This window comes from Halichoerus grypus, chromosome 1 (genome assembly GCF_964656455.1).
Source record: "Halichoerus grypus chromosome 1, mHalGry1.hap1.1, whole genome shotgun sequence".
In the NCBI taxonomy this organism is placed as follows: Eukaryota; Metazoa; Chordata; class Mammalia; order Carnivora; family Phocidae; genus Halichoerus; species Halichoerus grypus.
Window position 1 is genome coordinate 128,354,835 of NC_135712.1, and position 27,434 is coordinate 128,382,268.

Here is a 27,434-nt window from a genome sequence, read left to right on the forward strand (position 1 = left end):
TGCATACCTTCTAGAGTTCCTTCGAGTGAACTACCTGACCAAGTATCATCTCCACCAGGTTGGCTGATGATAGGAATTCCTCCACTGGGGTTCTGCCCCCCACTCAGGGACTCTCCTTTCAAAATGCAAATGCCCTCTGGGAGAAGTTACCCATTGTACCTTGTCAGCTCTTTGTACCTTGATGTGACTATAGAGCTCTTGACATATGAAAGCAGGGAAGAAATGGCAAACAGAAGTTGAGGCCACTGTTACCCTGCGATGTCATAATTCCATTAAAAAGGGTAAAAGGACATTTATTCCACATCAGACTATACTGCACAATGTTTAGGGATGTGTCTTTAGAAGTCAGGCACTCTTGAGCTCAACACTGCCCCTTAAAGCCTGTGTGGCCCAGAGCAACTGTGCAATAAGCCTTAGCCAGGAGGTTAGGACCCCAGACTCTAGAGTGAAATGGTCTGGGTCCAAACCCCAGTTCTGCCACTTGCTACCTATCCTGATCCTGGGCAAGTTGCCCAAGGGTCCTTGAGTATTCTCATCTGTAAAATGGATATAATAACAGTATCTACCTAGTAGGTTTGTTATGAGGATTTAATATTTGAAAGTGATCTGATCAGGACGTGACACAAAATAAATGCTACGGAAGTATAAGTGCTATTATTTATAAGCATTTGTGTGTGGTAGGCCAAAAACAAGGGGCCTGGAATGTCGTTTCAGGTCCTCTGGTTCTCAGTACATCATGCCACTGTTTCGGCAACAGATGGTACAATTGACTTGCACAAGTTGGAATTCTGTCACAGAGGAGGCGATGTCTTACACGTTTGCTTGTGTTCTTAGAACCTGTCACCTACTTAAGATCCTCTGACCCTCAGAGAGAATTCTGGCCTTCACTGGAAAGGTGGGAGACGAGGTAGAAAAGCTTGATGCTGTTTTATATTCACATTGCCTTGTTCAATTCAGGAGAAAAGTGGTTACAAAGGTAGGAGCTGCGCAGGGATGTGGATGAAGATGGGAGCGGGAGGCTGAGAGCCTCCTGTCTCTGAACTGACTTAAAGTCATTGGCTGGTTTGTCCAAGTAGTAATCCCCGACCCCACCCCTAGCATCTCTTTTCAAAAAGTGCTTGATTGATGGTGACAGTTACAAAGCTCTCTCAAACTAAGAGTATTTTCTCTTAAACCAACAAAAGTACCTATTTATCTTTAAAATTCATTGCTTGTAGGGCATCTTGCTGCTCTGCTGCTTCCTCCAGTTAATTTCAATTCTCTTGTGTGAAGAGAGGGCAAAGTCCCAAAGAATTTTTACCAGAAGCACCGGGAAGCCTAAGCCATCTGACCATAGATCTTATCCCTTAAGAACTATGATTTAAGATAAACAAAGGCAAGAGGAATTAAAACACATTTCTCCAGTATCTATTCCAGAGAGAAAGGCAATCAGCCACAGCCTTCAAAGTGATGAGAAGACTTCAAATCTGTAATAGAAAAGCAAGCCAAGTATTTTCAGTTCCCTCTTGAATAAAGCTCGGGGCCAAATAAATCTAGGGCGCTGTGCATTATTGTCTTTTTATAATCTCCATTCTGAGGGCATGATAAAGGGTTTATTTTTTTAAGATTTTATTTATTTATTCATGGGAGACAGGGGAGGGGGGAAGAGGCAGAGGGCGAAGCAGGCTCCCCAAGGAGCAGGGAGCCTGATCCCAGAACCCCAGGATCACCACCTGAGCCAAAGGCAGACATTTAACCAACTGAGCCACCTAGGCGCCCAATAAAAGGGTTTCTAACACATTGGAAATGTCACCTCTCACTTCCGTAGTCCACAAAAAGAAAAATGATTTCTTGGTTGTTCCTTAAAAAGAAGGGGAAATCCAATATCCCTGTTTTAGGCTTAATATCACATGAGATGCTATAAAGTTGTCCTAGGGTCTCGAGGTTGCCACAGGCTTGGCCCTAGTCACCAGTGTTTTGGTTAATTCAGGAAGAACTGATCTGTAACTCTTCTTTCCCACTGGCAACATTTGAAGAGAAAGACAGTATGTTTACCCAATTTTCTTATAGAAGCTCAAAGATGCTAAGCTGCTGGAGGAGGGTTTTCATGTTAAAGGCACTGACTCTCTCCAAAGACATTCAAAAGCTTCTGGAAGATGGAAAGAGGAAGGCAGAGTGTCACAGAGGTTCTCAACAAGGAGTGATTTTGCCCACCCCCCCCCCATTCCCCACTACCCTCATCCCAGACATTTGGCAAAATCTGCAGACATTTTTGTCTATCACAACTTTGGGGGAGTGAGCTACTGACATGTACTGGGTAGAGAACAGGGATGCTCTGAAACATCCTATAAAGCACACGATAGCCCCTCACAACATCATCTGGCCCCGAATGACGATAGTACCAATGTATCAGCCCTGGACCAGCCAACTCTGCAGTGGCAAATATCGCGAATGCCTCCGTGGCACCTTCAGGTGATAAGGACAGAAAATAAATGTTCACGGAAATACTTACCCTACTTCCTCTGGAATTAGGATTGCCTGGTGTCCCTTTCTGTCCAGTTCTACCCTAGAAATACAATTGTTTCCCCAAGATTGTGAGGCACAGGATTCTGAATAACTACATCAGCATAAAAACCTCATGCACTATTAAAACAGCAGAACAAATGTGTCATGCTAGAATCTTTGTGCATATTAACACTATTGGGTCCGTATCTATTAAAGAGGAAAATGGTATAGAAACATGCACTGCTAACTAGCAGTTTCCCCATATAATATCACCTGCCAGAAACTTAATAATTTTACCCATGGAAGTGTAACCTACTACAGATGTGTCTTGTTTTCAGGACATAAGGCTCTTCTAAATGGGACCTTAGGGGTGTTATTCAATTATAGAAGAGTTACATATTTTACTAAGTAATTAATTTAGACCTTATGAAAGTCTCAGCTCAGTAACAGAATTAGTCATTCATACATATGTAAAATAGATCTATAGATTCTATGTCTGTAAAATAGATCCAATTACTTGTCTTCCTTGTTCTCCTTTGGAGCCCTTTTGTCCTTTGATGTTACTGTTTTGTCCTGGATTGCCCTAGAGGAAGATTTAAAAAGTATTTTAGAACGAAGAAATATCAGCTTTTTTTTTTTTTTTTCAAATACCATGGTACAATATTCAAGTAGTAAGCTAATTTGGGTTAAGTAAGGAAGGGTAAGAGAAAATTCAACGTATTTGAAATTGATAGATTTTTGAAAAAATGAAAATAATATTTCCCCAAGTTTGAAGAGGGTTTGGTGACAAATGAAGCGATAAGAGTGTTTGCTAAAGACCGCCTGCTGACACCATGATGATTTTCTCTTCTCTGTATTGGCAGCTTCACTGATGCACTAGTCCAAACATGCTTATGCTACTCCCTTAGAGATGCAATAAGATTCCTTTTTAATCAAGTCTGCAAATACAGAATCTGTAAGATTAGAAGCCCAATAAGCAAACTTATGGAAATTTCTCCCCAAAAGGAACCTGAAAGTCTCAACATAACACTAAGGATGATTAGGATGGAACATTTCCCAGCTCCAAATTTCCAATATAATCAGCCAAGATCAGATGCACACAGATTTTTTTTCCCAAGCAGTTAAGTCTCAGTCAACACCTACTACCCTGACTCCCAAGACAAGCCTTCACCTACAGGTGAGTGGGAGACACACGGGAAAGGAGAGAGGAACTTGGAGCAACTACACAATTCAGAGGCAACTAGACCCAAGTAACTTACAGGATCTCCTGGAAAGCCCTTCTCCCCATATCCCCCAGGGGGGCCTCTGGAACCTGGGCTGCCCTGGAAAAAAAGAAAATAAGTTTCTGAGTTAGCTTGTATGAGGGTTTTATAATGGTGTTAAAATGTCAAGTGTGTGTTTTGGAGGCAAGAAAACCAATCAGACAAAATGATCCATGTTCCTCTCTCCCAGCCAGTTTCCTCAGACTTCTCAAGCAGTACTCAGTGCAGTGTTAAGCCTATAGTCAGGATTATCTATAGTGAGGCTGAGCAATGGGAAAACTCTCATGATTTAGCATAGCGCATCTGACAGAACTTTCTGCAGTAATAGAAATGCTCTATATTTGCATTGTCCAACATGGTAGCCATTAGCCATAGGTAGCTACTGAGCACATGAAATGTGGTTAGGACAAATGAAGAGCAGAATTTTTCACGTTCACTAATTTGAATTTAAATTGTCATATATTAGTAGTATTATATTGGACATCGCAGCCAGTCTAGGAACTTCTGACATTTATAATTAAATTGCCCACTGGAAACCTTCACAGGAATGTTCCACTTGTCACCTTAAACTCAAGTGTCCCCAACTCAGCTTGTCCAAACCAGGGTCCTTGAAGGCATTTTGACTGACTCCTCATTTCCTGCTTCTCTGATCACCTAGATCTAGAGATCTTATGTCCCAGAGCCAGAACTAGGGTAAGAAAAGCAAGTTACCTAGGGTGCAAAATTTAGGGAGACGCTCACACTTTGCATAGTTCTGAGAATGAGTACTTTCTTAAATCCTGCACTCTAGCTGCTCATTCCAGCCCGGGCCCTGCTATGTTCTTCGTATGTCTTGCGTCTGTTCTCACTGACGTTGCTTTACTTGAAGGCTTCATCACTTCTCACCTCAATTATTCTAGATCCTCTCATCTTTGCCTTGTATCTATGTCACCTCTGACACATCCTCCATACCACTGCCAAGTAATATTTCTGACATTCAAATTCAATTGTGGTCCCTGTACTTAAAATCTTTCAAAGACTCACGATTGCTTAATGGTTAAAAGCCTAACTCCTCCACATGGCCCACCAGTGCCTTCCCAACCTCTTCCCACCACCTCTAGAACCTCACCTCCCTCTACCTGTGCTCTAATGCTCAACTTGCAGTGCCCCTAAGCCTGCATGTCTTTGCTTGTGCTGTTCCCTGTGTCTGGAATCCCTTCCTCCATGTCTTGCTAATGCCTATCATCTTCAGCTCAGGAATCATTTCTTCTAGGAAGACTTCCTGGACTTGCTCCCTACCCTGCTGAGTTAGGTGCCCTTCTCTGGACTCTCATGTAGTTGCTTACAACATGGCCTCAATCACATTCTGCACTGTCATTAGCTATTAATATATCTGTCTTTCTATGGCCAGGGATCCTTGAGGACAAGGACAGTGTGGTTCATCTCTGAATCTTCAGCACTTAACTCAGTGCTTGGCACATGCCAGGTATTCAAAATATTGGATAAATAAATGGATCAGAACATAAAAACTAAGCTGTTTGGTACTAAGTAGGTACATATTAATAAGTTTTGAAATGAATTTAAGGTAAAAAATGTTTCACTGTGATTTGCTATAGCAAGGTCACCAAAATAATTCTGTATTTTTCCCTTGCTTTTTATGTTGGGTTGTTTTTTTTTTCTGATGCAATAAAGAGCACATGGAAGCTGCTGACAGGCAAAAACATTCATTTTCAGACTTCTGAGGAATATGCCCTTAGAAGAACCTTGCATGCCTCGATTCCTTCTCGCTGGAATTCTTGAAAATTCCCAAACGGGACTGTAGCATCTACTCAGTAGTAACAGAACTTCATTTCGTGGTCAGGTCAGTGTTTCCCTACTAAGCACTGGCACACAGCAGTTAAGACTGTCTCTCTTACCAAATTCTCCTTCTTTGATGTATTGAAAGTGTTACCTGAGATCCTGGATCACCTTTTTCTCCTTTTTCTCCAGGAAATCCATGAAAGCCCTAAAAGAAGTCAAGGAAAACAAAATTCCCATTTAAAGAGAAATACAACCTCGTGACCATGTTATGGTACCTGAAAGATGGCTTACCTCTTCCCCATCCAGTCCGTCAATCCCATCCTCTCCTTGTTCTCCCTAAGGGACAATGGGGCGCAATCAGGTCAGAGGAGGGCTCTGCCGCATGCTTATTGGGAAACTAATCCCGTCGGGAAATCAAATTGGACTGAGAAGACACTACGGTACCTTATGTCCAGAAAATCCTTTGGCTCCCTGTAAAAGATGAAATCTCTCTCACTGACATGTCAAAGACAGACAGCAGGTGGATTCACAGGCTTTTGGAGCAAGAAGGTGCTGCCTCCCTAAAGAAGGTGATTGTGTGTTCCTTTAATTGCTTCTGGCTCTCTAACCACAAAGGGATGATAGATGGATTGAATGAATGCTCTGAACACATTGAGATTTCTAAGAAGCAGAATTAGTCCACAGTGAGGACACTGACATGTAACTGGAGAACAGCAAAGGGTGGGTGGAAGAGAGAAAAGGAGGGAGGGAAGGAAGAGAGACGCAGAGCACGTTGTAGGGAATTCAAAATCACATTTCCAGCAGAGCCTTACCTTTTGACCTTGCTCCCCTGGACATCCTGTAATCCCTTTATCTCCTGGGGGTCCAATTTCTCCTCGTCTTCCCTAAGAAAAGGCAACCAAACAGGTATCCAAAGTGACTCTTTTGCCAGAAGTTGCCAACAGTTTGCTTTTTACGAGTGAAGCTAGAGCACAGGAGCACTCTGAGCCCCACACAAAGCACATCCTTCCACAAATGTATTTGTTTAACTCTGGTTTTCCCCTCTATTCAAATGCCTTCCCCGTCAACCTTGGGGGCTTCCTTACGGACCCAAGATCTCACAGAGATGCAGGATGAGCCCAATTGCTTCACTGTCCTCATTAGACAGCACAGCCAAAGTTTTGGAAGACGCTTCACCTTCCAGCCACCTTTCAAATACTCCAGTAATACATGTTGACCCTGGCATGGTACCCAAGGTCCCAGTGCTGCCCTGGAAAAGTCAGCACTGCTGATGGTACTGAAGCAAGCTGGTCCCAGGGGACCAGAGCTGAGTAGAAGCCGTTGATGGGACAGGCCACTACTACAAGAACTCAAGGATGGGAAGTGCTAGTGCTCACGGAAAGAACCACCAGGTGAGAGAGCCCCAAAGTCAGACCATCCACTGGGGAAAGAGTGCTCAAGGTCAATGATGTGTGTGTCTCCCATCAATCCTGTTTCTCCCAGGAAATATTTAAACACAGGTAAATGCTAGAGTAAAATGAATCTCCAGAGAAAAAGAATGTGGGGCTCCTTGAGGGCAGGACCCCCTCATTGTCTCTTTACCCAATTATGTCCCTTGTGCCTGCCTCAGTCAGATCTGGGTGCAGAATGGGTGCTTAGGGTTTGCTGTTTGGATAAATAATTGTTTAGCAATGAGCTTGATTCTTTCCTTCCTGGTAGCAGAGGGGAGAAGGGATTTTCCTTCCTTTTGCTTTGCTTTCTTTATTCTGAAGATTATTCCCAGGAAAACAGGAGGCCTTGCTCGTGGCCACATGTTGCTGAGAGATGCCGAAACATTTTGACTTCCTGTTGACTGGACTGTTAGCCAGATGTGGGCTCATGGCCAGACAGCCACACTCAAAGCCCTCCATGCTGCCTGGGTGGGCTCCAAGACCCCTCTGCAGGTATGTGGTGGGCGGGTTAGAGCACTCCCCTCGGTGGTCATTTTGTAAACTAGGTCAGCACTAGAGCCTTAGAGGAATATATCAGTTTATAGATCAGGAGACTGAGAGTCAAGAAGTTAAGTGTGTTGCTAAGGTTTCTTGTCTAGGTCAGCCCTTGGCTGCCTGACCAAACCTATGCTTTTAATTATACCTGCCCAGACATGATTTAATTTTATTTTAAATATTGCTGCCCAGACAGAGAGCTAGCTTGATTCTAAGGGGATGGAGATGCAGGCTGGATGCTTCCTTAACTTTCCCCATGCCAAACAGAGCCACTCAAGTGTTTCAGTTCCTTCAAATCTATTCTCATAATTTGATTAATGAACCAAGGGAGAGTTCTGGTTTTAAGGGTCAAAGACTGAGATTAGAAAACCTCTGTGTTGCATGGAATCATGAAGCCATGCCTTTCCATGTACTAAGCACTGAGCTCCAGGTCCAAAGATAGCTCCTCACTAGTATCCAGTCCTACTTTGCCCTGCGTGGGGGAGACAGGACCATGCCCCGCTCCCTGCCACTGATAAAAACATGCCAGGCAACGTGTGGGTGAGCCTGATCCCTCCTTCCCCTCAAAAGTGGATTTGGTGAGTGCTTACGATCCAGACCAAAAAAAGGGGGGGAGCATCCATTTTCTTTCAAAACCACCAAAATCCCCCATATAAATAAAACCCTTTTTGTAGGAACATAAAGCTGTCCATGCAAAAGAAAACCATTGCTTGTGTTGGGGGGAGGAGGGTCAGAAAAACTTACGGGGTCTCCGTCCTCTCCCCAGTGTCCTCTGCTGCCTTTCAGACCTGGAGAACCCTGGGAGGATAGAGAGAAAATACATTTCAGCCAGCTTTCTTCAACCTGAACTTGTGAAATCGTTAGGCATTGTAGACAAGTCCCTCCCTTCAACTTGGTGGCAGCGTCTACAGGGGTAGCTGTGAGTCTGGGGAGAGTCTGACAACCCCTGACTCCTACCGGAGGCTGACCTGCGGAGCCCATTTTGCAGCTCAGGGCGTCGGGGCAGGTCCTGTGCCTGAGGGGCTGCATGGTGGGCAGCTGTGGCCCCTACAACTCTTCTAGAAGGCAAATCGATCACATTTCCAAAGAGATCATTTTATTTCCTTTTGCTTTTCTGAGAGCTCAAGGAAGAAGAAGCACTTCTCCCAACAAGGAGGTTACATATATTTCAATTGCGATCACTTCTCCCTCTGCCACGTGTGGTTTAACTGCCTCGTGGCTTACTGGTGGCAAAGGTTTAATCAGAGGTTTGCTTTCCTCACCGTGTAACACAGGTCCTGCCTGTCTGCTTAGTACACCTGGGGGCTGTGCTCTTGGAATGTAACTCTAATACTGACCAGAGCAAAGTGAGGAGAGAGGAAACTGTGCTGAACAAAACATCGTAACTCGGTAAAAAGGCCAAGATCATGTACCCACAAGGATGGACAATGCAGAACTCATGAGCAAGTATTACATTTGCTCTCTTAAAAAAAAAAGACTCCTTTTAATTATGATATCTAAAATGCATTTGAAAAAGTACATAAAATAAATGAAATATAAAGTCACAGCTTAATTATTATAAAGTGAACATCCATGTAGCCACCACCCCGGCCAAGAAACAGGACATCACTGGCACCCATAGGCAGCCCGCCGCCCTCCCAATGCCAAGCACTCCCACCCCCACCCCCACCCCCACCCCAGGGAGCACCCTCCTGGCTTTTATGAAAATACTTTCTTGCCTTTTTTATACTTTATTACTGAATTATTCATCCCTAGACATAAGTTAGTTTTGCCTGCTTTCAAACCTTTTATAAATGGAATCATACTCTATGTGTGCTTCTGTGTTTTTTTTTTTTTTGCCATTACTGTGTTTGTAAAACTTATTCATGCTGTTATATGTACCTGTAGTTCATTCAGCCTCAGCACCTTAGAGCATTCCATTAATGAAGACATCATGACATATTTATTTAAGCTATTGTTGCGTAATTGATCTTCTGGAATTCATTTTTAAAGGGCTATTAATCTGCAATGCATTGCTCTTTTTGAGGTTCAATTTCATTCATTACTGATGAAATACAACCTTTGCCACTGTTTCTAACACCTTTTGCACTCTTCAAACTGTTTAAAGCAGGTGCGAAAGTATAAATTGCAAAACCAAGGAGCAACGTCACGAATGATATGTAAGAAAAATGGGAGTTATTCTCAACAGCAGTATCAAAAGTGAGCCCTTCTGAACTGGCTCCTATATCACAGAAATCGCATGAAATAAGTGCCCAAAGCAATTACATCAGCATCAAGTGAAAGCTGCAAAGTGCACCGCTTGGCCTCAGTCCCACCCACCAAACCAAGGCACACTGGGGAAAATAGTTTCACAACTGAATGGCACCTTCGTGGCTAGTAGTCCTTGGGATCCACGAGAACCTGGAGCCCCTGAACACTTGCAAAATGTGCAGCAGCAAGTCTTCTCTGCAATGTTTCCCTGGAAAAAGCAAACTTGAGTGAGCAACAATGGTCAGGAACTTCACGGCATAAGAACAGTATTCATATAGATCATAATGCACCACCTACACGGCCATCCTCTCTCTTTGCGGGAGGGGCTGCAGAGGATCAGAGGTGCTCTTTGACTTAATACTGAAGACAGGGCACTGAGCTAGCAACTGCGACGCAGCATTCCCTCTCCCAGGAAATGACCTGTCTATAGAAAGGGCACCTGCCACACGGATGGCCACAGGCCAAGTTTGCACAAGACTAGTTGGCTCCTCCTTGACAGACTCTTGTTTTCTGGGGATTTCTGCGGCATCAACTGCTGGAAGCTTTTCTATGTGACTAGGGGCTGGTTGTTTTTTTTATTCCCCGTGCATTCATTTGGTGAGATGATAAAGGAGGGAAGGACACACAAAAATAAAAATACACTGCTCTGGTCTTTCATACTTTTTCTTCTACTAAAGACCATGCACTTCATTTAGTGGGGCAAGCAAGGCAGTCTCTAGAAATACTCATCAAAACTCCAATTTCGTTCCGATGGCCTTCTGAATAACTGCATGTCTGCTCCACAGCTCACCAGGTACTGTGACAGCATCTTGCCCAGTTCTCTCATGCCAATGGCCAGGTGAGTCCTGTAATCAAATCCCTTTCCAAATTCGAAGCTGGAAAACTCATCGTGGGCAGTCGCGTTTAGGGACACCACCAGCAGAGCATCAAGTCCTAGTCAGTAAACATAAGAGGTTCAAAACCAAAGGGGTTGCACGTGAAAGAGAAGAAAAGCCCATCGTATTTCTACTCGATGAGTGATGTTCAGAGAACCAGAAAAGGGAAAAGGAAACATAAGAAGTAGGACTCTTGATCTATGAAGAACCCAACAGGCTTGCTTGCTTGTTCAGGCTTCAAACCCGACAGAAAAACACTAGCAGAAAACTGTTTAATGCTTCACCACCAAGTTTTGATTCAATTCTTGGGTATTTGAAAGCAATTTTTAAGAAAGGGCATTGTTCATCTTCAGAGGTTTTCTGAATTTTTCTGAATGTAAATTAATAATAGTTCTCAGAGTCATCTCCATGGCCAAACACCCCTGGGGGCCCAGGCCCTACGAGACTGAGGAAAGCCCAGGGTGAACTCCTGGCCATAGCCAGGACTCCATTTATTCATTCGTTCATTCACTCACTCATTAATTCACTCATTAGCTCATTTACTCTACCCAACTTTCATTAAACAAATCTTTGCTTATTAGAAGCCTATTACGTATTAATCATTATACCAGGGACACAAGATGAATAGAACAGGCACGCTCTGTCCCTTCACAGAAGTCCAGTCCAATGGAAAAGGTGGACAGGAATCAGATGGCTGCTCTGTGTAGTGGTAAGTGTCCTGAGAGGGAATGGCAGGGTGCTTTGAAAGCCTAAAGGAGAAGCTCCCAACTTAGCCTTAGAAAGTTGCAGGTTTCTGGGAAGAACTGATGTCTATGCTGATCCTGAAGGATGAATGGAACCTGGTCAAGGCAGAGAACCAGAGACAGCAGAAGGACTGGGGAGGAGTTGAGATGGGGAGAGTTCTAGGTAGAAGAAAAGTGTATGCCAGGAATGGAGGCCTGGGGGACTGAGGCGTGAGGTGTGCTGGAGGAAGAAGGGGATGGCTCTGTGTGCCTAAGACGCTGAGTGTGGGGAGTGAGGGAAGGCCAGAGTGGGGAGCGGAGCCAGACCCTGTAAAGAACCAGAGGCTGTACTGAGGAATGTGATGTGCCCAGAACAGTGGGAAAGGAGAATGATACAACCCAGCAATCAAGCAGGAAATTTTGTGGCCTCTAGGGAGGTTGCTCATGGCCATTAAACCCCAGAAGCCAGTGTGAGTCCATACCCAGGAAATCTCAAATAATGCACCCCATCTGACAATCAGTGGAGCCTCGTGTCACTGTATAAGACTCTCAACTTTTGCATTTAGCTCCCAGTTCAGGCTGAAACTATGACATAGATTGGGGATATATGTACTAAGAAGTGCTTTTCAAGATCTATGTGGCTATCTTTCACATGGATAACCAGAAACAGTAGGGAGTGTCCTAGGTCAGGAGCCCTGGAAGCAGAATCTAAGAGAGGAATTTGTATGTACGTGGTTTATTGAGGGAGAAAGAGGTGGAGGAAAGGGAGGGGAAAGTTGTAAGCAAGAATGTGTCTCAGTAAAATCTTCAACTTGGTATGATTCATGAAGGACTCTGGGGTGTAACCTGTATCAGAGTTGAGCCACTTGAGGCAAGGGTGCTAGGCTTTTTATCCCTATATCGATTTTCTATTTTATTTTTTATTTATTTATTTTTATTTTATCCCCTTCCATTTCCAGGTGGGACATGGTATAAACCCACCCCCACTCCAAGGTAATGGTTCAGGTCAGTCAAGGACACATGACTGTAGAAGGGCACAGGTATAAGTACCTGGCCATGGCATTTGCAGCATTTGGGGGATGAGCGTACAGGCTGGTCAACGGGGTTTGGGGAGGCATCAACAGCATCTGCTACCAGTGGCCAGACAGATCCCAAGATCTACAACACCTGAGTAAGAAGGGACTTGTTAGCACATTCTATGCTTCACCACTTAAATTTGCAACTCAGTACCTGCTTCTCTGAGCCTGGCCGATTGATCTTCAAGCATTATCTCGCTTTCACCCCCAAGACCATCTGAAAAGATGAGTAGCACCTAGAGGAAGAGAAAAGCAGAGGATGGAATGATGTGAAAATGAAATATATAATTGGGGAGGAAGAAACAAATGAAAGAATGTGGAGATGAGAGATTGAATGTGACATGAGTACCTGTCCTTGGGATTTAGATCTATCCTTAAATGTATCCCACAGCGACTGCAGGAACTGTGCATTCAGATGAGTTGGTCCATCGACAGTGACTTGCAGCAGGCTGTCAAATATTGCTTTCCGGTAGATTTGGAACTTGGCAGGGAATTCTTGGTCATTGTTCACCTTGAAGGCCACATTCACCTGCACCTCTGTGCCTGCTCCACAGCTGACCCTCCTGATGGAGGTGATGTCCTCTAAGATGCCTGGGAGGTAGGATCTCAGCCGGGGGTGGCCATGGAACAGCGGCTGCCCCAGCAGGTGAGTGGAAATGTCAAACCCGACCACTATGTCCATAAAGCAATCTGGAGACCAAGGGAAATGAGGCCAGATTAATGAGTAGACAGGAGCAAGGAAGAGCTGACCAGGCAGAAAAAAGAAGAGCAGTCATGGCATGGCCCAGGGCTGGAGGATCCCTAGTATCCAGTGTTCAGGAAGGAAGATATTGGCTGCTTGATCAGCACAGGTATTTCCTCTCTCCTCTTTCAAATATTTCAAGTTCCAATAGCTAGTTCAAGTTCCAATCATGCTTTAGCCTCATTTTCAGTGGCTGGCTGTGTGTGTGAATGTGTGTGCGTGTGCGCACATGCATATTTTCTTCTTTTAATGATGACATATTATGATTCATATAATCATAATATATTAAATATTTGAAATATCCTTAAAGATTATTTAATTCAGAGGTCACAAACACAAATGGCTATGAAGGCCAAGTGGATAATGTAAAGGAGTTAGATGGGCCGGGAGCAAAGAGAATGAATGGAGAACAACGACCCATCTGTTCACTGCTCAACTCCTGCTGAGAGTAGCCATGCGGGAGAAGGGGCCCAGTGTGGTCAGATTGCCGGATTTTTCCAAGGAAAGCCTGAAATCTTCATTTTTCATGTGAAACCTTCAGTTTGTAAAAGCTGTCAACTAATTTTAACAAGCTGTCAACACCAGACAGGACTAACACAACTCAGCTGCAAGTCGCCATTTGGTCACTTCTGACCCAGCCCAGTTGCTCATTTTACACGTGAGGAAATCTTGATTCCTGGAGGTTGCTGCTACTGCACGAGAGCAAGAGCCCTGGCTTTCGGATTCCGGTGCCAGGGCCTTTTCCACCACTGTAATCTGCTTCCAGCCGAGCATCCCAAATGGGGTGTAGAAGATCTGGAGAGCTTGGAAAGACCAACCCATTTTGTGAAAGAAGTGGTTTCAGCCATAACTCTAGGAACAGAAGCACGCCAAGGAATTTCTGCATGTTGTACAAATTCCACAAAATGTTATATCCTGAGGTGCTGTCCTCCCAACTCCTAGCCCAAATGTACAGAACCTGAGTCCTACACAGTGACTCTCAGCTGGAGTGAATTTTGGCCTCCCATCAGATGGCTCATTGCTGTCCCTTCCTTTCTTTCCCTCCCTGCCCGCTTGACTCACTTACATTACCCTCCTGGCCTTTGCAGCCATTGGTGTTCATGACCTCTGGGAATCAAATAATCACTAAGGACAAATTCAACTCTTTACTATATTGTGATTATACAAATGCCATCATTAAAAGAAGAAGAAAATATGCCCACACATAGGCTCAAACAGACAAATACACAGAGACACACACAGGAACACCAAGTCCCTTACAAAATGGTTTAAAAAAGTTAAAATAGTAAAGCTGCCAACCAGCCAATGTCTGTTTTACTTACTCCCCACTGGACACAAGGCATTATTCTAGGCCTGCCACAAGTGGAGGGGGCAGAAATAGGAGACTGACTTTCAGTGGTAAGAGGGGCACAAAGCCTGGCTTGCAGTGAGGGGACAGGGCTGACCAGAGGACACAACCCAGGACCTCCTCCAGCCTCTGCACCCTTTTCCTCGTCTCTGAGCAAGAATGGCTGATCCCAAGCTTCCTGGAAACAGAGGAGAGGTCTATTCTCACTGCACCCTATTCGAAAAATATGCTCAACTAGAGCCAGCCCCCGGGACACCTTGGGGAAATGAAGCCCCAGGAAGGTGGCAATTAAATCAAAAACAAAAAAGACCAAGGGGAGCACTTACTGGTTTTCCCGCAGCTCTGGCAGATTTCACGAACCATTCTTTTTTTCACATCCTCAGTCATTAATTTATTAAAGTCTTGGAGGGTGATTATTTTTTCAGAATTTCCTGTTATTGGCAGAAGTTGCTCCTTATGAACATCCCCTATGCCCAAAACCAGGACACAAATTCCGAGGTTTCTCAGGATTTTCACTTCATCTGCCACATCATAGTAGGGATCCCTGGATGTGATAATAACCAAAGTTTGAGGGACACCAGCATTTCTTCTCCCACCAGAAGATGGATCGAACATGACCTTCACTTTTTTAAGGGCCTGGTCAATTCGCGGAGACCCCTTGCTCTTGGTGATGGTTTGAATTTGAGTCTTCAACTCCAGTATAGTCAGAGAGTTTTTCAACTGGATAATTTGTTGGAAGCCACTCCCAAATTGAGCCAACCCAATTTTTATTCTCTGGTTCTGAATGTTAAAATTATCAATTAAGTCTGACACGAAAGTTGTCATGGTAACAAACTCTGAGTGGGAGACCATGTCAGAGCCATCACAAAAGAAAACCACATCGGCTTCTTGAATGTCACACCCTGCAATTTGGAAAAACAAAACAATTATTTTCCTCATGAATTAGTCTAAATTTTCCCCTTCCTCGAATTCTTCAATTGCTTTACTAAATCCCCACATTAGTAGCAAATCGAGATAAGTTAATAGAAGAGAGAATCACTGATTGGCCCTCAAGAAGGAAAAATAGTGTGAAGGAGAAAGATAATAGACTTTGTTTCAAATTTTAATATTTAAGTGATTCATTTGAAAAGACACTGAAAGTTACTTAGAGAAAGAAGTTTGAATAGTTTGAATATGTTCATTAAAAAGTAATTGCAAAGGCTAGAAATCCCTTCGACACACCCAAATTGGAAGGTTCACCCAAGTCAAGGTAATGGTACCCCTGTACTATGGTTAGTATTCCTGTTACTATTAATACTACCATTTGTGTTGAGAATTACCATTTTAAAAATGTTTTTGGCATACAATAACTGTTAATATTCATGACCATATTATGAGGAATTAATATAATTTTATAGATACAGAAATGGAATTCAGAGGTTAAGTAATTTGCTTAAGAATACACAATTGCTAGATAGTGGAGCAGGTACCTGGACTGCCTCATTCTTTTTATCTTTAAATCCAGTATTTTTTTCTACTGCAGTTTTTTATAGTATCATAACCCAAATATTAAAATGTAATGGGACAAATGCTAATGGCTAGTAAACAGGGCAAAGGATCATCTCTCTGAAATCCAATGTGAAATGTCCCATAACCCAGGGATAATATTCTACCCTCACTTACAATCAAATGCAATGGCTGGGACAGGGGCAGCACTAAAGTGATTACTAAAAACAATTGAGACAGAAGAATGCCAGCTGCCACACAGTTCTTTCTAAGGGTAGTCTGGTAGACACAAAGATGGACTGCCCAGATAGATCTTCGAGGAAGGATTTGCTGCCCAGCTGTGGGAGTGTGGTCAACAGGGGGCCTCTGGCAGTCAGTTCCTTCAGGGTCAGCCTCACTGCAGAGAGATGTCTTGCAAAAGACCGTGCCCTTCCCAGGGCAGCCCACATCTGGGGACTAAGTGGGAAGGGGACATAACCACCCAGTCATCTTAGTCTGATGCTGGACAACACCAATGGGCAATACACGCTCCAGAGCTCTTTGCCAGGTTTGGAGCTTTGTCAAGCATGCCTCATTGTGCAACTTCTTCTGCCCATCCTACTTTCCCACTTTCCTTCACAAGGTGTGGATCCCTAATAAACACCAGGCATCCTAGACTCTGCCTCAGTATCTGCTTCCAAAAGGTAGACATGGGAGATGAGAATAAAACAGACTCCATCTTTGTAGGAAAAGACTATAGTCCTGGTGGTGTACTAGATTTGGTGGGGACCCAATGATAAACAGGAGGCCAAGCCTGCCCAAGGAAGTCAGTTTTGTGACAGATAAAGATAAAGGAATAGCAAATATGTGTCCAGTGCTACCACCAGGAGAAATAGAAGGTGCAGAATCTGGGAGACACACTGGGATCCCTGTCAGGTATTGGGTCAGGAAACTGGCAAAAAAAATGTTGAAACATGACAGACAAACTAGATGTAGTGAGGGAATATGGGCTGGTGTGTTCATGGTGGATAGAATGCTGTGTACAAAGCTACAGAGGTATTTCAGATTGACAGGAGAGATTGTGAAGTGGGGAGCGGCAACAGATGAGGTTGGCGATGTGGGCAAGGCTAGATGGAACTCAGGAATTCAGAAATTGTAAACTGTAAGCACAGCAGTGAATAGTCCAATGTGTGTTAGGAAGATCACTCAGTATTCAGAATGGAATGGAAGGTGGCAAGACTAAGGGCAAGGAGACCAAATTTCAGGGTGGGAGTCCAGGGGCAGGCTAGAACAGGCAGAATTGAGAAGGTCCTGCTGCCTTGGGAAAAGTCACAATTTTTTTTAAAGATAATACCATCATCTAGTATCTGAAACCAAGGAGATGAATTCATTGCTCACTTTGAGCTCAGGTGGCAAATCTTACACTTTCCTCAAGTGTGATACCTGCAGCCTACCCTACCCCAGTGGTATCTCATAGAATCAGCTTAGGTCCCTCCACTACTCCATATTGAACTACCATATCCTTCCGTCTGTATTAGTGGCCCTTATCTAGAAAAGCACATTAGACTACTTCAACTTCCTATGGCCCTAGATAATGCCTATAATCCCATTTAGACAGCCCTAGATCTTTGAAGACAAAAGTCTATCTGTCAAATTATGCAACCCTGAGTCTGGCCTGCAACTGGTGCTCAGTGGTTGCATTGAGACCATTAATGGAATGGCACAAGAGGTCCTGAAATGGGGTAAGGGGAATATGATCTGAAAATCACAACTTACGCTCACGTGCATTGCTACACATTCCTTTTTGTAGAGGCAGGTAAATATCTTTCAGTTTGTCGAAATTATCTACATGGAATGTATTGTTTTTACTCCCTGCCATAGCCTCAAGTTCAAGTTGGTCGGCCTGTCCTACACCCACTGCATAGATATCAATGCCTTTGTTTCTTAATTTCAGTGCTGTCTCATTGAGCAGATTTTGGTCATGGGACACCCCATCGGTGATGATGATCAGCATCTGCTTCACGTTTTGCTGGATGCGGCTGCCATATTCCTCCGTGAACATTATGTTTGTGTAATCTAGAGCCCTGGCAGTAAAGGTTCTCCCTCCGGTGTTCCTGCGCCTCCTCAGGTGCTCAATGACTGTGGATCTGTTTGAGTATTTCCTAAGGTGGAAAAGAACCTCAGGATAGTCCGAGTATTTGAGAGCTCCAATCCGAACTCGGTCGCTGCCAACATCTGTTTTCTTCACCAAATGGATAGTTAGATCCATCATGCTTTCTTGCTCTTGTGTGTTTATGCTGCCTGAATGATCCAGCACAAACACAATGTCCAACACTTTAATATTTTTACAATCTGAAAGAAGAAGAAAGCAGGCATCACAATCTTTCTGCAGTGTATTCTACACAGACAACTGAGAAGGGAGAAAAAACTAACCTCTGCCATGAACCTTCTATGTCCCAGACACTGCATCTCACTTGTTAGAGGTGGCTGTTGCCATTTTACAGAGTCAGAAACTGAGGCTCAGTGATGTACGACTTGCCCAGATCATGATTCCGCAGACATTGTACTTGACAATGACTCTGCAATGGGTGGTTCTTAAGCCACACCACTCTGTTCTGCTATATTTCATTAGGACATGTGATGTGTTTTGCTAGGCAGACTTTCAACTGAATGGAAACATCAGAAGGTAGTTCAATATCAATATCATGGTGAGATATGACTGATGTTTGCCAAACTGGCCTGCCATTTTAAAGAGCACAGAGGCTCTCTGTATCAGCTGGGGTTTTTGTCCTACTCCCTCTGGCTCCAGCTGTCTTTTCAGCTTCTGCTAGACAAACTGTCCCATGTGCACCATGCCTCTCTGCATTCATTTGTGCTCCTTCCCCTCACCTCCTGAATTAGAACCCAGAAAGGCCCCAAGTAGTTGGGAGAGCTAAGGCCCTATCACTTCCCCGCAGCCCCAAGATCTCCCCTACATTGGAAGTCAAGTGAGTACTCTGGATAGGTCTCTAAAGGGTGGGGTTTCTCTCCCGTCTTTCCCTTCCCTCTTCCCCATGTAACTTAACCACATGCCTTCCACTATTTCGCTTTCTCCATTTTCTACCTGCATATGGTAACTCCAATCCTTATTTCTGGCAATGAGGTCTCAAATTCTCAAGTCTAAGATGCTATGGATGAGCCCATACTAAATCTGTAGGAACCTGGGGCAATGACATGACTTGATGTTTATGAGTCGATTTGATGTGTGAGTCAGCTGAAATTTCATCTTATGCTCCATAAACATTATGTTTATCAAAATGAAGAAATACCAGGAAGAGCTCCATGGATTTCAAAGGTGGGGATGTGGCCTTAAGGCCAACCTGTCTTAGAATGTCTCAACATTACCCAGAGTTTGAGGATCATTGCCATTTACATTAAGCTGTTATGAGAGAAATTGCAGTGCCACTGCCTAAAACTCAGAGTTTACACTAAGACATTTTGTTTGTTAACTTTGTAAAAATTTCTCACACAGAATTCTGAATAATATAGTCCAAGGGAAGTCTCTATGTTGCCAGGGGAACAACATACAACAAATTTACCAACACTTCAATGTTTTCTCTTAGTTGTATCCAAAACACAGATAACGGTCCATGGTAGGTTTAAAAGCACAAGTGTTTTTAGTCTTATGTGTGGATTTACAGCAAGTTCTTATCCAAGAGCCATTAAAGTTGATGGACTCAAACTAAAGATTTGCTTGACACAATCTGAAAAGAACTACAGTTTGTGTGAGATAAAAATGATCCTGAGCAATCATTTTTAAAAAGTAACAAATTAAAATTTTCCGAAGGGATAGATACATGAACAGGCAAATGTAAAATACCTCACTGATAGAGGCGGAGAAAAATAAGGTGAAGGAATGAAAATACACACTATATCTTTAAAATAAAGAGGATTTTTTGGGGGAGGGTATGCTTAGGATATTGGATTTGATTTAACTAAAAGGAAGATGAATTTGTATTTCTAGTTATTTACTACTTGACAATGATTGCAGGTAGGCAAGAAACAATTCTGGGGAATCATTTGGGATTAAAAATTTCTTCTGGAAAATCCAGGTATGCAGGTAGTGAAGAGTTGGAAGTTCAATGGAAAATTCCGAGAACTTTTTGGAATAGATTTGAAGTCTTCACAGCCAGACTACTCTGTTGCCAAACTGGCTGACAAGATTGTTAAACTGGAATATCCCTGGAGGTCACAGGTGTTTTAATACAACATAAATAAGACCAAAACTTAACACCAAAGTCCAGATAGAGTTCAAGCCCATGGTACAACCCACTGTTCACCCTATGAAGTCAACAGCTAACATCCCGGAGTCCTGAAGGATAACAGTGTCACTTACCATGGAGAGCACATACACGAAAAATGAGTTTGCTTTCTATTGCCTTTAGATCATCAAAGTTCTCAACATGGAAGACCAGGCTGCCATCCCCACTGATCTCCTCCAGCTGCGTCCTATTGGCGCCAAACACCCCCACAGAGAAGATGACCACACCTTTGTCCCGAAGAACTTTAGCAGGCTCTCTCACAGGATCTTGTGCTTCTCCATCCGTGATGAGGATAAGAAACTTTTTGACCATAACACGGCCCCCCTTGGCGGGGGTGAAGTATTGATCTACAGAAGTTAGTGCATTTCCGGTCAAAGTGTTTTTGTTGATGAGAGACATTCTGTCTATTGAATCAGAAATTTCGTTTTGTGTAAAGTATTTATTAAGCTGGAACTCTTCCTGAGTTTTATCACTGAACTGAATGACACCAATATGAGTTCTGTCTGGACCAATCTGAATCTTAGCTACTAGGTTTTTCATGAAGGTTTTCATTTTTCCAAAATTTTCATGTCCTATACTGCCAGAACTGTCCACCAGAAACATGATGTCAGCCTTCATGTCTTCACATCCTGCATGTTGTCAAAAAGACCAGAAATGAGGCAGGTTTACATGATTTTCAGAATATAGAGAAACACTAAGACAGAAATAAATGCATTAGTCAGAAAACATCAGAAATTAACTCAAGCACCTGCTACCGCATTTGAAAATTTTATCTGCTGCTGTGGGTAGAGGCCTGCTGACTATAACCCTGAATCAGAAATCCACTGAATCCAAGAAGTTTTAAAGAGAAAATGCAACTTCCAAAGCATATATTCATTTATGCATCATTCATTTATCTGTAACTCATTTATTCATAATTCTTGAGGTGTATGAAATGCCAAGTATCAGGTTACGTGTTAAAGGATGCCATGATGATCAAAAAAAGGAATCCAAGAAAAAGCAATCAATTCCCTACACTCATGGGACTTATATTTCAGGGTTTTATGTACAATGTAGAAACACAAAATTCTAAGCAATCTTTATATGCCATTATTTTCTTGGATATTTTAAAGTGATTTGATAAACATTATAAATCAATATTAAAAATTGGGATGAGAAACTTTTACTAGAGATAATAAGTGCATTAGTAAGCACATATCCATTCAGCATGGACTATTCCTTTATTTATATATAAAATTTGTAGATATGCTACTGACTGGAAATGGACATATTTTTGTATACATATGTATGTGTATGTACATGGATGTACACATTGAAGACCAATTTCTATAAGCCATAGAAAAAATCCAGTGTTACTAATTCATTGTACAGGTATGTGTGAGTATATCTATCTATCTCTCTATATATAATATGTAAATATATTGTCGTTAGCATGTATCTCCTCAGTTTTATCCCTTTGGTCTACCTGCTGTCACTGCCATTCTCTTAGCAGTCCTTCCCTCAACACTCACAGAGTCTATCCTATACTATTTGAAAATAAACAATTAGCATTAGTCAAAGAAGAATAAAACAATGCTTATTATTTTTTAATAATTTATGTAAGGCCCACCAGGGAACATTAAAACCACCATTTAAGACCCAAGCTGCCTGGGGCCATCTTGAAAGTCATCAATAGAGAGGTCACTAAATATCTTTGTGGCCTTGGCAAGGCCCCACTGCTGTGAAGTGTGGAAGCCTCCCTTCTGTGAAACATATGGAAAGGAGTAGACTTTTACATGTGGTTTAGTATTCACAAGGTCTACCTCCTTATATCTGTTTGTGACAAGACTGCTTCCCGTCCTCTAATATCTGGTCTCCCATCCTTCCATGTCGATATAGTTTCAACTAGACAGATGATTGCCCAGGAAAAGACCGTATTTCCTAGCCTTCCTTGAAGCTACACATGGGCCTGTGACTAAGTTTTGGTCAATAGATATGAGCAGAAGTGACTTGCCCACTTCTGGATCTTAACATTAAAACAATTGAGTGTGGTGGGCTCATATGGCCCTTTCTCCCTTTCCACAAATGCAAGGTGAAGAGAACCAGAGCTTCACTTTTGACCTAAAGATGGGAGCTATGTGTTGAGCACGGAATAGCCTCTCTGCTAGACCTGCACTACTCACCCTGGACCATTATACAAAAGAGAAATAATACCCTTCATTGTGTAGTTTGGGGTCTTTTTGTTACAGCCCCTTTTCTTGCCCCCTAAACAATAAATACACTGTGTCTCACTCCATGTGCATCTGCTCTGAGACTAGTCAGTGTTTTTCTAGGTCCTCGGGCTTTGGTTCCTTAGTTTCCCTGCCTCTGTTCGCCATCTTATGGCTCATTTCCTTATCCATAGCTTGTCTCCTCTCAGGTGTGCCGGCGCTCAGGCACCTGCACCGCAACTCCCTGACCCACAGGGGGTGTACTGCACCTCCTCACATTGGCCCAGGCCTGTCTCCCTTGAAAGACTGAGATACAGGGCGCCTGGGTGGCTCAGTTGGTTAAGCGACTGCCTTCGGCTCAGGTCATGATCCTGGAGTCCCGGGATCGAGTCCCGCATTGGGCTCCCTGCTTGGCAGGGAGTCTGCTTCTCCCTCTGACCCTCCTCCCTCTCATGCTCTCTGTCTCTCATTCTCTCTCTCAAATAAATAAATAAAATCTTTAAAAAAAAAAAAAAAAAAGACTGAGATACAATCTATTTTCTGTTTCCTGGAACCCTTTTACTTTTCTTCGCATCAACCCCAGGAAACGTTGGGGAACTTTTACTCTTGTACTTTTTCTAGACCCAACTACTGTCCATAACAGGGAGAATAATGAACAATATTGTGATTTGGGATTTTGCTGTGAGCTCCACTTATTTGCTTATCCATTTTTCTTTTTTGTTTTTTGCCTTTCTTTTATTATGCTGTTAGCCAACATATAGTACATCATTAGTTTTTGATGTAATGTTCAACGATTCATTAGTTGCATTGCTTATCTATTTTTTTATTTTAGTGACTGAGAAAATCCCAAAACTTTTTCACTTTTGTAAGTTCAAATAAGTGAAAATTCTTTTACTTTTCTCATCAGTGAATACATTAGCCAACTTCTACAATAGCTCCTTTTTATGTGGCAGTTACTATGTGCCCACGTGCATTATTTTAAGTGTTCCACATGCATTATCACCTTCAAGCTTCACTATAGGCCTGCACACAGGGATGGAGGCAGGTAGACAGTATATAACCCTTTCAAGGTCCACGGCTAATAAGGTTGGGGTTTGAACTTTGACTCATTGACTCCAGCATCCTTTATCTTAACCAATAAGTTAACATGATGTGCTAATACTAGCAATCAACACATATCATCTTTAATTAGTAAGTGGCTATTACTAATAAAAGAAATCACAATCAGGTAGAGGAATTTGCAAATTGTTCTTCCTACCTTTTGTTACATGATTTTTAGTCAGAATGAAAATGCAAATATGTGTTTCTGTTACAAATAAAAATAAGCAATTGTTATATGTGTACTATATATGCATTCATAATAGAGAAATGATGGTTGATGTGTATTATGCTAAACCTATAAGGATTCTATGATGTAGGTGTTACCCTTGCTTAATAGATGAGGAAGTTTGAAGGTCAGGTAGGAAAGTGAGTTGGATCCTAAAGCGAGAGCCCATTTTCTTTCCACTGTGCTCATCTGCTTTAATTAGCGCATGCACATACACACTCACATAACACGCACACACACACACGTGCACACACAGAATAGAGTCTCTTACACACCACACCAGTGGGCTTTGTCAAGGCCACAGTATTCTCAGCAACCTTCCTACTTATGACTTTCAAGATGGCCTCAGGGCATCTGTCTACAGAGGGATTTTCCAATATTGGCAATTAGTTTAAAGGGGCTGAATCCCTCCCTGGTGATAAAGGAAGTTAGCAAAATGTTAACCATACAACTGGTCACATCACTTCTTGTCTCAGCCCAGCTATTAGTCTGCCCAAAGTACCTAATGAAGTACAGAGAATAAAGCCTTTTTTGTTTTGCTTACCTTTTTCAGTGCAAATTCTGTGAACAACTTCATTTTTTATGCTTCTTAAAGAATCAAAGTTCTGCCCAAAGCTAACCCTTTCTTCTTCCCCAGCAATTTGTTGGAGTTGTGCTTTGTTAGCCTCCCCAATGCCAACTGCATGAATGGTGACTTGCTCAGCCCTTAATCTCTCAGCAGGCTCCAGGACTTCATCTGTGGACCTCCCATCAGTCAGCACAATGAGGTAACAGGGAACCTTGCTTGTCCTATGCTTCCTATCCTCTTTTATTCTTGACAGCATGAAATCCAGGGCCTTCCCAGTATGGGTGTTGCCTTGGAGTTGCTCAATGTTCAAAATAGCATTTCTTAAGTTCACATCATTAGAACTGTCACTGATATAAATCTCCACTCTCATCTTATGTGAATACTGCACAACTCCAACTTGGACTTGGTCTGGGCCAATGCTGAACATTCCTGTCACAGCCAACATAAATTCCTTGATTTGCTCAAAGTGTATTCTCTGTATGCTGGTTGAGCCATCAATGAGGAAATAGATATCAGCCTCTTTTGTATCTAGACAGCCTGCAAAAAAAAAAAAAAAAAAAAAGTGGAAAATGCATTCTTTGTTAATTACAGAGACTCTGGGGAGAACTTTGCAAGAGGGTTTATAGAGGAACATGAGACCATGAAGGTTCTAGAGAATGAGAACTCTTCATCATTTGCACAGAGTCTGTCTACTTCATCAAACCTGTTCATGCCCATTTTCTCCTTTGAAATTCACAACAATGATCCTATCATTGAAACAGAGCGATGCCCAGTGCTTTGTCTCAGGTCACACAGCCAGTTAATTAAAAGGAAGGACCAGATTCCCAAGTCTCCAGGCTGCAAGTTAAATTGTTTTTCTAGTATTGACACGTGACTTTTTGGACAGTTTATGCCTTATCATTTCTTGAGAAATGGAATGGAGGAGAAGACCTACTGCTCTTAGTTCCCCGATAACTTCTTCTTCCCGGAGCAACTAGAACCCTATATTTAAAACTAGAACCAGATCATATTACTCTTCTACTTAAGTGGTTTATCATTGCATTTAGAATTTAAAAATAAAAAACTGGCCTGAACTTTCTCCCTGCTTTTCTCTCGAACCCTATTTCCAGCAAGTCTTCATCTTACTCACTGTGCTCCAACCAGGCTGGGCTGCTTTCCGTACTTTGAAAGTGCCCCAAGGCTTTTGCACTTGCCCTTCTCTCTTCCGGAATATTCTTCCCCCTAAATATTCACATAGCTGGTTCCTTCTTATCTCATCATGGATATGCCAACTCAAATGCCAGTTCTTCAAAAAGGCCCTCTCTTCCCCTCTAGCTAAAACACATCAGTCATTGCCTATCCTATTACCTTATTTTCTCTATGATACCCATACTTTTTGAAGTTATCTTATTCATTTGTTCATGAGCACAGACTGCTTCCTGCCACAGAGTGTCAGCCCCACAAGGGCAGAAACTGCCTCCTTCTCTGTTTCCACCTAGTACACCTCGTACATCACAAGATTTCAACATAAAAATTTTAAATAAAAGAGATCTCAATGTTCCTTCCTTTGTTAAGTAGATTCTATGAAAACATGCTTTAATAATTGTCTATTTACAACTCTATCAATTACTGAAATTGGGTAGGAGAAAGAGCATACTCTTAAAATTTAGGTTATTTGTGTAATTATCTGGTTGAGTCTGTGAAAAGATCTTAAAATACAAGATAATTTAGTCATTTCACAATATTTTCTTTCTTGACAGCTTTTTGGCAACTTGTAGCTATTGACACTACTTCAGGCTATGGGGAGTTGGTCTTTATGAAATCAGAAATACTGGAAATAAGTTGGGACCTGAGAATTAAACTATGAAATCAATACATAAAATATTAGGGCAAAGCTAAGCAGTTATCTGCAAAAGATAGGATTAATCTCAGGCCAGCAAAACTTAATAGCAACCAGAATGGATTGATTTATATACCTAATGAGGAAGAATCAGGGGTTTTTCCGAATAAATACAGTGGTGGTCAGCAATGAAGGAGAAAAAAAATGTGAGTCACAGTGGGTAACCAAGGCCATGCCCACCTAGCCCCCCTAGAGCTCTGCTGTCCAATATACTAGCCACTAGTTATATGTTGCTATTAAAAGGTAAATTTAAACTACTTAAAATTCAATAAAATTCAAAAATTAGCTCCTTAGTTGCACTAGCTACATTTCAAGTGATTAACATCCCCATGTAGCTAGTGACTATCATATCCAACAGTGTAAATACAGAACATTGCCATCATCACAAAATGTTTGGACAATGTTGAAGAAAAATGTGTCGCCTGGCCCAAAGGTCTCACCTATACAGTTATGCAGAGGTAGGGATAGAGAGAGAGAGATGTATATTTTGACTTTAAAATACCCAATTGAATGATACTAGACATTTCAATCATAAAACTAATTCCATCGCTCTGATTCTGCAACCTCCAGCAATATCTTGATTTCAATTTAGTTTCTCAGTATGCATGCCTATAGGGAGAAAATGTACTTCTCAGAGGACATGTATGTCCAGGCCCCTGGGCAGTGATAGTCCTCGTCATAAATATAACTGCCACTCTTTTTCTGTACATCAGTCTCTTGGTTTGATTAATGTGAATCTCTCCTTGATTTACTGAAATCTGATTTAAAAAACTGGCTACCTACTCTGTGACAGATGTGGTGAATAGTGACTAAGTCAATATAGATTGGTTCTGTGTGTTTGACCATTCTGAAACTACAAAGTTGGCCATCATACTCTAGACCATGGCAAATTCACTAAGTTCAAGGTTCTCAAACATCGCTAACAGGAGTTTATAAGGGATCTTACTAAAATGTAAGTGCCCAGGCCCTACTTTGAGACTGATTCATTAGGTTTTGGGGAGGGCTTGGGCCAATGAATTAGTGATAAACTCCCCAGGAAGCTCTGATAAGTTTGCAGCAGATACTGTTGGCGCTTAGCCTGAATCCCCTCAAACTCTACCATTTCTGTGCCCATTGGCTCCTAACACTCTCATTCTAAGGGCTCACACCTGTGTCTGTGTGTGGGTAGGCTGCACTCAGTATGCTAGAACCGTCTTTGCCTGGG

At 42.5% G+C, this 27,434-nt stretch overlaps 1 protein-coding gene across 1 annotated transcript in view; it reads right to left on the reverse strand.

Annotated features, from left to right (window-relative positions):
* The window catches only part of COL6A5 (collagen type VI alpha 5 chain), an 88,952-nt gene that overhangs the window by 51,245 nt on the left and 10,273 nt on the right, over positions 1–27,434 (reverse strand). Inside the window, exons 4-19 of the mRNA XM_078061080.1 lie at positions 24,328–24,888; positions 20,342–20,896; positions 17,743–18,318; positions 14,829–15,404; positions 12,762–13,102; positions 12,567–12,648; positions 10,530–10,672; positions 9,855–9,947; positions 8,234–8,287; positions 6,338–6,409; positions 5,970–5,996; positions 5,817–5,861; positions 5,677–5,730; positions 3,744–3,806; positions 3,002–3,067; positions 2,492–2,545 (exon numbers count right to left, since the gene is read on the reverse strand). Of these exons, the coding sequence (XP_077917206.1) occupies positions 2,492–2,545; positions 3,002–3,067; positions 3,744–3,806; positions 5,677–5,730; positions 5,817–5,861; positions 5,970–5,996; positions 6,338–6,409; positions 8,234–8,287; positions 9,855–9,947; positions 10,530–10,672; positions 12,567–12,648; positions 12,762–13,102; positions 14,829–15,404; positions 17,743–18,318; positions 20,342–20,896; positions 24,328–24,888 (3,362 nt within the window). The remainder of the gene's footprint in view (positions 1–2,491; positions 2,546–3,001; positions 3,068–3,743; positions 3,807–5,676; positions 5,731–5,816; positions 5,862–5,969; positions 5,997–6,337; positions 6,410–8,233; positions 8,288–9,854; positions 9,948–10,529; positions 10,673–12,566; positions 12,649–12,761; positions 13,103–14,828; positions 15,405–17,742; positions 18,319–20,341; positions 20,897–24,327; positions 24,889–27,434) is intronic.